At 42.1% G+C, this 12247-nt stretch overlaps 1 protein-coding gene across 1 annotated transcript in view; it reads left to right on the plus strand.

The window, feature by feature from the left end:
- The window catches only part of NUP188 (nucleoporin 188), a 50152-nt gene that overhangs the window by 10338 nt on the left and 27567 nt on the right, over window positions 1–12247 (plus strand). Inside the window, exons 5-12 of the mRNA XM_054726751.1 lie at window positions 145–225; window positions 710–754; window positions 2660–2752; window positions 2898–3017; window positions 3683–3894; window positions 6846–6960; window positions 7570–7770; window positions 9584–9673. Coding sequence (XP_054582726.1) covers window positions 145–225; window positions 710–754; window positions 2660–2752; window positions 2898–3017; window positions 3683–3894; window positions 6846–6960; window positions 7570–7770; window positions 9584–9673 — 957 coding nt within the window. The remainder of the gene's footprint in view (window positions 1–144; window positions 226–709; window positions 755–2659; window positions 2753–2897; window positions 3018–3682; window positions 3895–6845; window positions 6961–7569; window positions 7771–9583; window positions 9674–12247) is intronic.

Below are 12247 nucleotides of genomic sequence, written 5' to 3' on the forward strand. Positions count from 1 at the left end.
ACGTTGTATGAAAACTTTAAAAGGATTTTTGTTTATTCAAGTTCTGTGTTCATTCCAGAGGACAAATCTTTACAATGCTTTGTATCTGATATATGATTTCTGAGCTAGGGTGATTGTTCCCCACTGATAATCTCTGTGTTTCAGGGTCTTGATGAAGAACAGAGTGTGCAGTTACTCCAGTGTTACCTTCAAGAGGATTACAGAGGTACTCGGGACTTACTAAAGGTTTGTGGTTATGTTCAGCTCCATTCTCTTGCCTTTATCCTTTTCCTTGTTAGTTTTAGGTAATTTAAGGTTTTGGTACCAGTTCCTTACAACAGAGATAGGTAATCAGATAAAGCCACTTTCAGGAAATACTTTTTAAAGGCCTAAAAAAAACATATGCTTAAGCTGAGGTCGATGCTCAGACTTGAAGGTGGGGAGAGGTCAAATACTGACATGTTCATCAGAGTCTTAGGATACCAGAGCTGAAATGGACCTAGAACAACATTTAGCCTGTCCGGTTTCTCATTTTATATATAGGAAACTAAGGCCAGAGGAGGGGGGCAGGGATTTGAGCACAGGCTTGAATATATAGTTGGGTAAAATGTTTGTAGAAATGAATGGGCAATTATAATCTTGAAGGGTGAGGTGAAGATGTTTACCTTTTTTCTTTGTGAATTTAGTATTGCTACTAAGGTGGCTTCCTGACTTTTCTTTTTTCCTTCAGATGGTTCTGCAAGATGAGAGGCAGAGCCAGGCCTTAATCCTGAAGGTCAGTAGTAGTCACCATTTCCGTTCTTTGATGTAAAATGGGGTGCCGGTTTCTTGACCTTGTTTTTCTGAGCATTAAAGCATTGAGATCCTAATGAGGAAGCTTATTAACTTGTTTTGTGAAACGAGAGTTTTTTAATCCACTGGAACCAGCGAGTTCTTTTTCCAAAGGAGATTCTTTAGTCATTGGGAGTGAGAACTGGTTAATGGATATTTTTTTCTCTAGATCTAAATGCAACAGGATTAATTTGTATTTCTTTAACTTCCCCTACCTCCCAAAACAACCTTCTCACCCAGAATCTGATTTTAAAATGGAATTTTATCATGACTTCTGAAGTAGTTTCCTATTTGGTATTTAGTGAGAACTAAGTACATTAGTTATAAGGAATTAGGGCATGCACCAGTGGTGTTTTTATATTTGCTTTCACATATTTGGCTGTCAGTTTATAGTATTGTGTATTACTTGAATGCTCTAACTGCCAGAAAAATTTGTTTATATTATTAAAATAGAGAACCCGGTGCATGAAATTCGTGCATGGGTGTCCCTCAGCCCAGCCTGCACCCTCTCCAATCTGGGACCCCTCAAGGGATGTCCTTTTTTTTTTTTTTTTTTTTTTTAATATACTTTATTGATTCTTTACAGAGAGGGAGAGAGAGTTAGAAACATCGATGAGAGAGAAACATCGATCAGCTGCCTCCTGCATGCCCCCTACTGGGGATGTTCCCACAACCAAGGTACATGCCCTTGACTGGAATCGAACCCGGGACCCTTCCGTCCGCAGGCCGACGCTCTATCCGCTGAGCCACACCGGTCAGGGCAAGGGGTGTCCTTAAATGGGCAGTCGGACATCCCTCTCAGAATCCAGGACTGCTGGCTCCCAACCGCTCGCCTGCCTGCCTGCCTGCCTGATTGCCCCTAACTGATTCTGCCTGCCAGCCTGATCACCCCCTAACCACTCCCCTGCCAGCCTGATCGATGCCTAACTGCTCCCCTGCTAACCCGATTGCCCCTAACTGCCCTCCCCTGCAGGCCTGGTTCCCCCCAGCTGCCCTCCCCTGCAGGCCTGGTCCCCCCTCAACTGTCCTACCTTGCAGGCCTGGGTCCCCAGCAACTGCCCTCCCCTGCAGGCCTGGTCCCCCCCAACTGCCCTCTCCTGCAGGCCTGGGTCCCCCCAACTGCCCTCCCCTGCAGTCCTGGTCCCTCCCCAACTGCCCTCCTCCACCAGCCTGGTCACCCCTAACTGCCCTCCCTTGCAGGCCTGGTCCCTCCCAACTGCCCTCCCCTGCTGGCCTGATCTCCCACAACTGCCCTCCCCTGCCGGCCATCTTGTGGCCATCTTGTGTCCACATGGGGGTAGCCATCTTTGACCACATGGGGGCAGCCATCTTGTGTGTTGGAGTGATGGTCAGTTTGCATATTACCTCTTTATTATATAGGATAGGATAATTGCTTTTATCTTGCATGACTTTACTTGTATCTCAGTTCATGAAGGTCTTTTGCTTTCTTTTGGCCTAATACTGTTTCCATTTCTGTGATTGGTTTTATTTTATTTATTTTTTAAAAAATACGTTTTTATTGATTTTAGAGAGTAAGGGAGAGGGAGAGAGAGGGAGAAAGAGGGAGAAAAGTCAATGAGAAAGAAACATTGATTGGCTGCCTCCTGTATGCCCCCTACTTGGGGATCGAGCCTGCAACCTGGGCATGTACCCTAACCAGGAATCAAACTGGCAACCACTTGGTGCATGGAATGACATTCAACTAACTGAGCCACACCGGCCAGGGCTGTGATTGATTATAAATTGAACTTTTATCCACATCTTTAAGTTATCTCTTTATCAGTAAATTAAATTTACAATTGAGTATCCTGTGCAATGGTGAGTAACTGATTTTGAATATTTTTCCCAGGTTGCAGATTATTACTATGAAGAAAGAATGTGTATTCTTCGTTGTGTCTTACACCTTCTCACTTATTTCCAAGATGAAAGACATCCCTATAGGGTAAGCCCATTTTGTCTTCTTGGTTCTCTTTACCTTGTAAAATTCAACTCCTTTAAATAATTTTATATTATTCACAGTCATATTCATTTGACTATTTAACTTTTACTCTAGGTATAAGTTACCCTGTTTTGGATTTTTTTTAAAGGTTGAATATGCAGACTGTGTTGATAAATTGGAGAAGGAGCTAGTTACAAAATATAGACAGCAGTTTGAAGAGCTTTATAGAACTGAAGCACCAACATGGGAGACACATGGAAACCTCATGGTATGTGGTTATTGGACCCTCTTATAATTCTTAGAAGAATTATATACTCTTTCTCATAGAGCTCCAAGTTAAATTATTTATTCATTTGTTAACTTAAAATATTTATAAGTTATCAGTCTTCAGAAAAATTTAAATATGTCATATAGATAAAACATTTACTTTCTCTCTTACCTAAAATATTCTCTTAATGATCAATGCAACTCTAAACTCAAGATTTTGTCTTCTTTATTAACATTATTTAGTGTGTGACACTAGTCTGATTATTTTATTCTAGATCTAAAGCCAATCTGCATTTATAGTTTAATAATGTTATTGTTATAATCTTTTGTTTTTAAAATAATATGTTTATTAAAACAATTAAACCAAAACTCAATAGATATTTTAAATATTTAATAGAAGAAAAGGGCCCATTTACAATAGCAACAAAAGCATAAATTTCTCATAATGCTACTCTTAACCTCATTGGTGCTGGAAAAAAACAGTATATATAGGGTTCAATACCATCCATGGTTTCAGGCATCCACTGAGGGTCTTGGAATGTATCCCCTGTGGGTAAGGGGGACTACTATACATGTATTACCTAGTAAAAATAACTTTACAAATTTAAATATGTTTGTAAATCTGACTTTAATTCTCTCCCATATTTTTCTTCACTGGTTGTGCAGACTGAGCGTCAGGTGTCTCGCTGGTTTGTCCAGTGCCTTCGGGAACAGTCCATGCTGCTAGAAATTATCTTCCTTTATTATGCATACTTTGAGATGGCACCTAGTGACCTATTGGTATTAACCAAGCTGTTTAAAGAGCAAGGATTTGGTAGTAGGCAGACCAACAGGCACCTGGTGGATGAGACCATGGATCCTTTTGTGGATCGGATTGGGTAAGTCTGAATTAATTGAGGTCAAAGAACTTGTACAATGTTACATTGATATTATAGTGATTCTGTGAATGGGTGAGGGGAGGAGTACTTTTCACTTAGTGGGTGGGGAAATAGTTGGGTGCTATCATGTTCCAGGTCGTATAGGGAGTAAAGACTGGGATTGAGAGGACATGGTCTCTCAAAGTAAATGTTGCATTCTGTTAGTTTACTTTCTGTCTTCATCGAAGAGGTTCATTCAACAAAATATTTGTTGAGCACGTATTGCAGGCCAGACACTGCAAACGCTGAGACCATGAAAAATAAGGCAGATTTGTTTCCTGCCCTCTTTGAGATCCGTTTATGGACTTTGAATTTTTTTTTTTATAAATCTTTATTGTTCAGATTACAATTGTTTCTCCTTTTTTTCCCCCCACATCTCCCCACCACCCGGTTCCCACTCCCCCTCTGCCCTTACCTCCCCCCCGCTGTCCTTATCCATAGGTGTATGATTTTTGTCCAGTCTCTTCCCGTACTCCCTACACAGACACCCCTTTCCCCCTGAGAATTATCAATCCACTCCCTTTCTATGCCTCTGATTCTATTATGTTCACCAGTTTATTCTGTTCCTCAGATTTTTAATTCTCTTGACGTTTAGATTCACTTGTTGATAGATATGTATTTGTTGTTCATAATTTTTATCTTTCTTCTTCTTTTTCCTCTTTTTAAAGAATACCTTTCAGCATTTCATATAATACTGGTTTGGTGGTGATGAACTCCTTTAGCTTTTTCTTATCTGTGAAGCTCTTTATCTGCCCTTCAATTCTGAATGATAACTTTGCTGGGTAGAGTAGTCTTGGTTGTAGGTTCCTGCTATTCATCACTTTGAATATTTCTTGCCACTCCTGTCTGGCCTGCATGGTTTCTGTTGAGAAATTAGCTGATAATCGTATGGGTGCTCCCTTGTAGGTAACTAACTGTTTTTCTCTTGCTGCTTGTAAGATTCTCTCTTTGTCTTTTGCCCTTGGCATTTTAATTATGATGTGTCTTGGTGTGGTCCTCTTTGGATTCCTTTTGTTTGGGGTTCTGTGTGCTTCCTGGACTTGTAAGTCTATTTCTTTCATCAGGTGTGGGAAGTTTTCATTCATTATTTCTTCAAATAGGTTTTCAGCATCTTGCTCTCTCTCTTCTTCTGGTGCCCCCATAATTCTGATGTTGGTTCGCTTGAAGTTGTCCCAGAGGCTTCTTACACTATCTTCAACTTTCTGAATTCTCTTCTCTTCTTGCTTCTCTGGAGGAGTGTCCTTGGCCTCTTTGTATTCCAAATCTTTGAGTTGATTCTTACGATCCTCTAGTCTGCTGTTGGGTCTCTGTATAATATTTTTTATTTCAGTCAGTGTATGTTTAATTTCTAGTTGGACCTTTTTCATATCCTCAAGGGTCTCATTAAATTTATCGGCCTTTTCCATGAACTTCTTGAAAAACCTTATAACCGTGGTTTTGAACTCTATATCCAGTCGCTTGTTCTCCTCCATTTCTTTGGTTTGTGATCTGTTTCCTTGCCTCCTCATTTTCGCTGCTTCCCTGAGTTGGTAGGGTAGCTTTGTGTACTAGATGTCCTATTGGTTCAACGGGTCAGCCTCCCAGTTACCTGAGGTGGACACTCTTGGTTTACCCTTATGTATTGTGTGTCCCCCAGCAGGAGCTACAGCAAGGACTAGTTTTCTCCTCCTTTGCTTGGGCGGTTTTGGAGCAGTCTGACTGGAGCTGCAGTTTATTTGGTTAAGCTGCCACAGAACAGGCCATTTATATGCAAAAGTCGATGTGTGGAGCCTGGGCGGGTTTGTAGAATGTGCAGGGCGGGGCGGGGTCTCAGGGCGTCACTAGGCTAGGGCGTGGCAAACCTCGATGGCTGCCTTCAGCTATCTCTGCCTTTCCACGTTTCCAAGTCCCTGCGTCCCACGCACCAGCACAGTAAACACTGATTGCTGGGCGCACCTCTGCAAAAAAGTCACTCTCACTTTCTGACCCGATGGCCGAGAGTCCAGCTTCTCCCCGTAGGTGTCTGGGTCCCCTGCGTGTCCCCAAAAACTGTATTTCAGAGTGATCGGGAGCTTGTCTCCCTGCGGGTTGAAGAAAAGCCACGCGCCCAGTCGCCTGCCTCCAGCCCGATTTGCGCCTCCGTACCTCACTCAGCTTTTCAGCATTTGTGCTCCTTTCTCTCCTTAGTTGTAAATCTACCACTCAGCCAGCTTTCCCGTGGTTCTGGGTGGTAGACGTTTTGTCTTTTAGTTGTATTTTTGAAATTGTTGTGTGAGGCAGCAGATTAGTTGTTTAACTTTGCCACCATCTTGATTCCTCTCCTGGACTTTGAATTTTATGGCAATGGATATATTTACATTTAGAGGTCTGTTCCCTCTGTGGACAAAGATACACACTTGAGCAGTCAGATAGTTTATCAAGGTCAGATGTAATTGGTGGCTGTAGAAACCTCCAGGACTTGATGTGTGCTTTGGTAGGCATAAGCCATGTATGACTGTTGAGCATTTAAAATGTGGCTGGTCAAATTGAGATGCGTTGGGAGTGTAAAATACATAATGGATTTATAAGACTTAGTGTGAGGAAGAATGTAACATAACAATCATAATTTCTTTGATATTGAAGTGTCTTAAGATTTCACCTTGCCGAAACCGGTTTGGCTCAGTGGATAGAGTGTCGGCCTGCAGACTCAAGGGTCCCAGGTTCGATTCCGGTCAAGGGCATGTACCTTGGTTGCGGGCACATCCCCAGTAGGGGGTGTGCGGGAGGCAGCTGATCGATGTTTCTCTCTCATCAATGTTTCTAACTCTCTATCCCTCTCGCTTCCTCTCTGTAAAAAATAAATAAAATATATTTAAAAAAAAAAGAGATTTCACCTATTTTCCAATGAGGTTAGAGTAGCATTCATGACACCATGATACTGTTTTCCTTTCTAGCTACTTCAGTGCCCTTATCCTGGTGGAAGGCATGGATATTGAGTCGTTGCTCAAGTGTGCTTTGGATGACAGAAGAGAACTGCACCAGTTTGCCCAGGATGGGCTTATTTGCCAGGTGAGCTTTGAGCAGCCTTTTGCCTTTTTTCAGATCTTTCATAGTAGTATGTTTTTGACCACTCAACTATACTGCTACATAAAATTTTTCTTGTGGAATTTGAGGTTCTGCATTGTTAAGTTGATTGGATTTGTTGATTATCTCCACAGAGGTGATAGTGGAATCTGTGAGTAGAGTCACTCGGGGAGAGGATATAAGGACAAAAGACGCCCAAGGATAGATCCTTTGGGAGGTGGTCTGTATCTGTGGAACCTGTGCAAGAAGAGGAAAGGGGAAGAATTTTTGAGATGGGATGGTTAGAAAGATAGAAAATGAGGAGAAAGCAGAGAAAGTTCAAGAAGGATCGCGGGAAATTTGCAGTCTCTATTTGAGCATGTATTTTATAATCTTAGATTAAGAATGCTAAAAATCAGAAGGAAAAAAAATATGGGTAAAGCGAAGAGTGCTTGAGGGGTTGATTGGTGAGGTGGCTGGGGGTTTGGGAAGAGTAAACTACCAGAATGGAGAGGGGCCTCTGGATGAATAGAAGGTTTGATTATGCATAATGAAGGATCCTGTGGAGGGGTCCTGATGCTGTTTATTAACACAGACGTTTTCCTTTTTTGTTAGGATATGGACCGTTTGATGTTGACCCTTGGGGACATTTCACATCATGCCCCAGTGCTTTTGGCCTGGGCTCTCCTCCGCCACACCCTGAATCCAGAAGAGACAAGCAGTGTTGTCCGGAAGATAGGTGGCACAGCCATACAACTGAATGTATTTCAGTACTTGACCCGACTACTTCGCTCTCTGTCCAGTGGGGGAAATGATGTGAGACTCAGGCTATTGGTGTTTGAACTTGAGAATGGGCAAAGAGCAGGGTGGAAGCTCATTAAGGAATCATGATGATAATAATAATAATTGTAGTAGTGATGTGGATAATGAGATGTTGTTATAACTGACCTTTATAGACACTGTGCTCATCACTTTCTGGTACATTATCTTGTTTCATCTTTGTATCACTTTTTTGCAGTGTGGATTAGCATTCTGGTTTTGTTTTTGTTTTTGTTTTTGCATTAGGAAATGGACATTCAGGGAGATAAAATTTGCCCACAGGAATAATAATTGCCACTTACTGGCAAATGTAGTTTGAACCCACTATGTCTGACTTTTTGCCAGTATAGTTTATCTCCTAGATGATAGCTTTGGCCATATTGACAGGAGAAATCTCTTTGGGGAGCTTACTCATTTAGCTATAACAGGATGAACTAGAAATTCTCTTGAGTCTTGTGTTGGGGCTTAATTTTTTTTTTTTTTTTTTAATGTATATTTTATTTTATTATTATTATTTTTTAATTTCTTTATTGATTAAGGTGTCACATATTTGTCCTCATCCCTCCCATTCCCATCCCACACCCCTCCCCACGGATGCCCCAACCCCCTGTTGAACTTAACCATTGGTTAGGCTCATATGCATGCACACAAGTCCTTTGGTTGATCTCTCCCCCCTCCCCACACCCTCCCCTATCCTCCCTGTGAGGCCCGATAGTCCGATCGATGCCTCCTTGTTTCTGGTTCTGTTCTTGTTCATCAGTCTATGTTGTTCATCATTTCCCCTAGATGAGCGAGATCATGTGTCACTAGAGAGATACTTATAAGAACTGAATGTGAGACGAGCAATAATAGTTATGCTGACAGGCAAATGAATCAGTCTGTAGTGAGTTTCTTTCTGGACCAACAGTTCTTTTGAGACCCAATTTCAATGTCCACCAGTTCCTTATGTGTACATGTCAGCACTGACCCCTCAGCTCTAGATGGTGGACAAATGGTGGTAACGGAGGTCCGACTCCCTCTGGTTCGGTCTCGGCCGGACCCAGGGGCACGGCTTCACCCGGACTCAGGGGCACGTGGCCTCACCCAGACCCAGGGGGCGCGTGGCCTCACCCGGGCCCGGGACCCAGCCTCACCCAGATCCTGGGGCACACGGGTGTGTTGGGGCTTAATTTGAATGATACTGTTGAGTCAGCTTGTTTTGATATGCTGAAATGAAACCTCAGCCAATGGGCCCACTTGTTGGCACTGTTTGATTTATCTTGGTGACAGTTCAGGCAGCTGCAGAGTTCATATTGGCACGTTCAGACTATCTTTCTGTAGGCCGGATATGATTTTTCTTCCCCATGGAAACTTGGATCATTTTGAAAATGATTTCCTTTGATTTTTTCTTATAATATTTTTTAGAAATATGTTTTTTATTGATTTTAGAAAGAGAAGAAGGGAGAAGAATAGAGAGATAGACACATCGATGAGAGAACCATCAGTTGGCTGCCTCCTGCACACCCTACTGGGGATTGAGCCCAAAATCCAGGCATATGCCCTGACCAGGAATGGAACTAGTGCCCTCTTGGTTCATGGGTCAATCAATGTTCAACCAGTAAGCCACACCGGCTGGGCTCTTATAATAGTTTTGGTTCCTGCTTTCTCTTCCTTTGTCTTCCTGATCTTGGGACTAAATTAGGAAAATTATGAAGCCTCAGTTTCCCTTCCCATTTGTCCACAGGGACTATATTAATGTGATAGGATTATGCTGAATCTAGGGAAGAGTTGTGTTGTTCAGAATTATTCACTGACTCCTTTGCCATTACAGTGCACCACCAGCACCGCATGCATGTGTGTCTATGGACTCCTTTCTTTCGTGCTGACCTCGCTGGAGCTACACACACTGGGCAATCAGCAGGTCAGTGTCTGGCTTTTGTGAGGCTGTCTGCACTGCCCAGCTTTGCAATCATATCCCCAAGATATCACTTTGGAGCTGATAAAACACACACCCATATATCTCAGGTGTATTGCTATTTGTTTTCACTCATTGTATTATACACATGATACATATTAATGATACAAAAATCAGAAGGTGCTGATAAAAGTGTAATCCTACCACACAGGATAACCTATTAACATTTTATTGGGTTTCCTTCAAAATATTTTCTGCATACATATGTAAAAGCAGAATAATTCTTCTCTAGAAATGGAATCACAATGTATACACTTTTTTTTTCTACTTCTACTCTCCTCTGTCTCTGACCTCTCTCTCTCTCTCCTATCCATAATTCCATCTCTCTCTCTCTCTCCTTGATCTCTAGCCTCCCTCACTATCCTCCATCTCTGCCCCCACCTCTCCCCTACACCTCTAACCCCCTTCTGGCTTGCTTCCTCTTTCCTCTACTTCTACTCTCCTCTGTCTCTGACCTCACTCTCTCTCTCTCTCCCATCCATACTTCCATCTCTCTTCTTTCTCTCCTTGATCTCTAGCCTCCCTCACTACCCTCTATCTCTGCCCCCACCTCTCCCCTACACCTCTAACCCCCTTCTCTCTTGCTTCCTCTTTCCTCTACTTCTACTCTCCTCTGTCTCTGATCTCTCTCCCATCCATACTTCCATCTCTCCTTGATCTCTAGCCTCCCTCACTATCCTCTATCTCTGCCCTCACCTCTCCCCTACACCTCTAACCCCCTTCTCTCTTGCTTCCTCTTTCCTCTACTTCTACTCTCCTCTGTCTCTGACCTCTCTCTCTCTCCTATCCATACTTCCATCTCTCTATCTCCTTGATCTCTAGCCTCCCTCACTATCCTCCATCTCTGCCCCCACCTCTCCCCTACACCTCTAACCCCCTTCTCTCTCTCTTTTTTTTTCCCCAATTTTTTTTATTAAGGAATTATATGTGTACATATCTTACCATTGCCACCCCCCACCCCACTCCCATATATGCCCTCACCCCCCCCGAGTTTTGCATCCATTGGTTATGCTTATATGCATGCATACAAGTCCTTTGATTGATCTCTTATCTCCCCCACCTCTCCCTAACCTTCCCCCTGTAATTTGACAGTCTGTTTGATGCTTTACTGTCTCTGTATCTATCTTTTTGTTCAAGTTTATAATGTTCTTTATTATCTATAAATGAGTGAGATCATGTGGTATTTTTCTTTCATTGACTGGCTTATTTCACTTAACATAATGTTCTCCAATTCCATCATTTCCATTGCTGCAAATGATGAGAATTCCTTTTTTTATGGCAGCATAGTATTCCATTGTGTAGATGTACCACAGTTTTCTGATCCAGTCATCTGCTGACGGGCACCTAGGCTGTTTCCAAATCTTAGCTATTGTGAATTGTGCTGCTATGAACATAGGGGTGCATATATCCTTTCTGAATGGTGTTTCTAGTTTGTTCGGATATATTCCCAGGAGTGGGATTACTGGGTCAAATGGGAGTTCCATTTTCAGTTTTTTGAGGAAACTCCATACTGTTCTCTACAGTGGCTGCACCAGTCTGCATTCCCACCAGCAGTGCACGAGGGTTCCTTTTTCTCCGCATCCTCGCCAACACTTGTCGTTTGTTGATTTGTTGATGATAGCAATTCTGACAGGTGTGAGATGGTACCGCATTGTTGTTTTGATTTGCATCTCTCGGATAATTAGTGACGTTGAGCATGTTTTCATGTGTCTCTTGGCCTTCCTTCTGTCTTCTTTTGAAAAGATTCTATTTAGGTCTGTTGCCCATTTTTTTATTGGATCATTTATCTTCCTTTTATTAAGTTGTATAAGCTGCCTGTAGATGTTGGAGATTAAACCTTTATCAGTGATGCCATTTGCAAATATGTTCTCCCATGCAGTAGGCCTTCTTGTTGTTTTGTGGATGGTTTCTTTTGCTGTGAAAAAGCTTTTTATTTTGATGTAGTCCCATTTGTTAATTTTCTCTTTAGCTTCCATTGCCCTAGGGGCAGTGTCAGTGAAGAATTTCTTTTGGCATATGTCTGAGATTTTGCTGCCTGTGGATTGCTCTAGTATTTTTATGGTTTCCCGTCTTATGTTTTAAGTCCTGTATCCATTTTGAGTTTATTTTTGTGTATGGCGTAAGTTGGTGATCAAGCTTCATTTTTTTGCATGTATCTGTCCAATTTTCCCAACACCATTTATTGAAGAGACTGTCGTGACTCCATTGTATGTTCATGCCTCCTTTGTCAAATATTAATTGAGCATAGTGGTTTGGGTCAATATCTGGATTCTCTATTCTGTTCCATTGATCTATATGTCTGTTCTTGTGCCAGTACCCAGCTGTTTTGAGAACAGTGGCTTTGTAATACAGCTTGAATCTGGTATTGAGATCCCTCCTACTTTATTCTTCTTTCTCAGGATTGCTGTGGCTATTCGGGGTCTTTTTTTATTCCAGATGAATTTTTGGAGAGTTCTTTCAAGGTCTGTGAAATATGCCATTGGTATTTTAATGGGGAGTGCATTGAATCTATAGATTGCT

Source organism: Eptesicus fuscus, chromosome 15 (assembly GCF_027574615.1).
Source record: "Eptesicus fuscus isolate TK198812 chromosome 15, DD_ASM_mEF_20220401, whole genome shotgun sequence".
NCBI classification, from domain to species: Eukaryota; Metazoa; Chordata; class Mammalia; order Chiroptera; family Vespertilionidae; genus Eptesicus; species Eptesicus fuscus.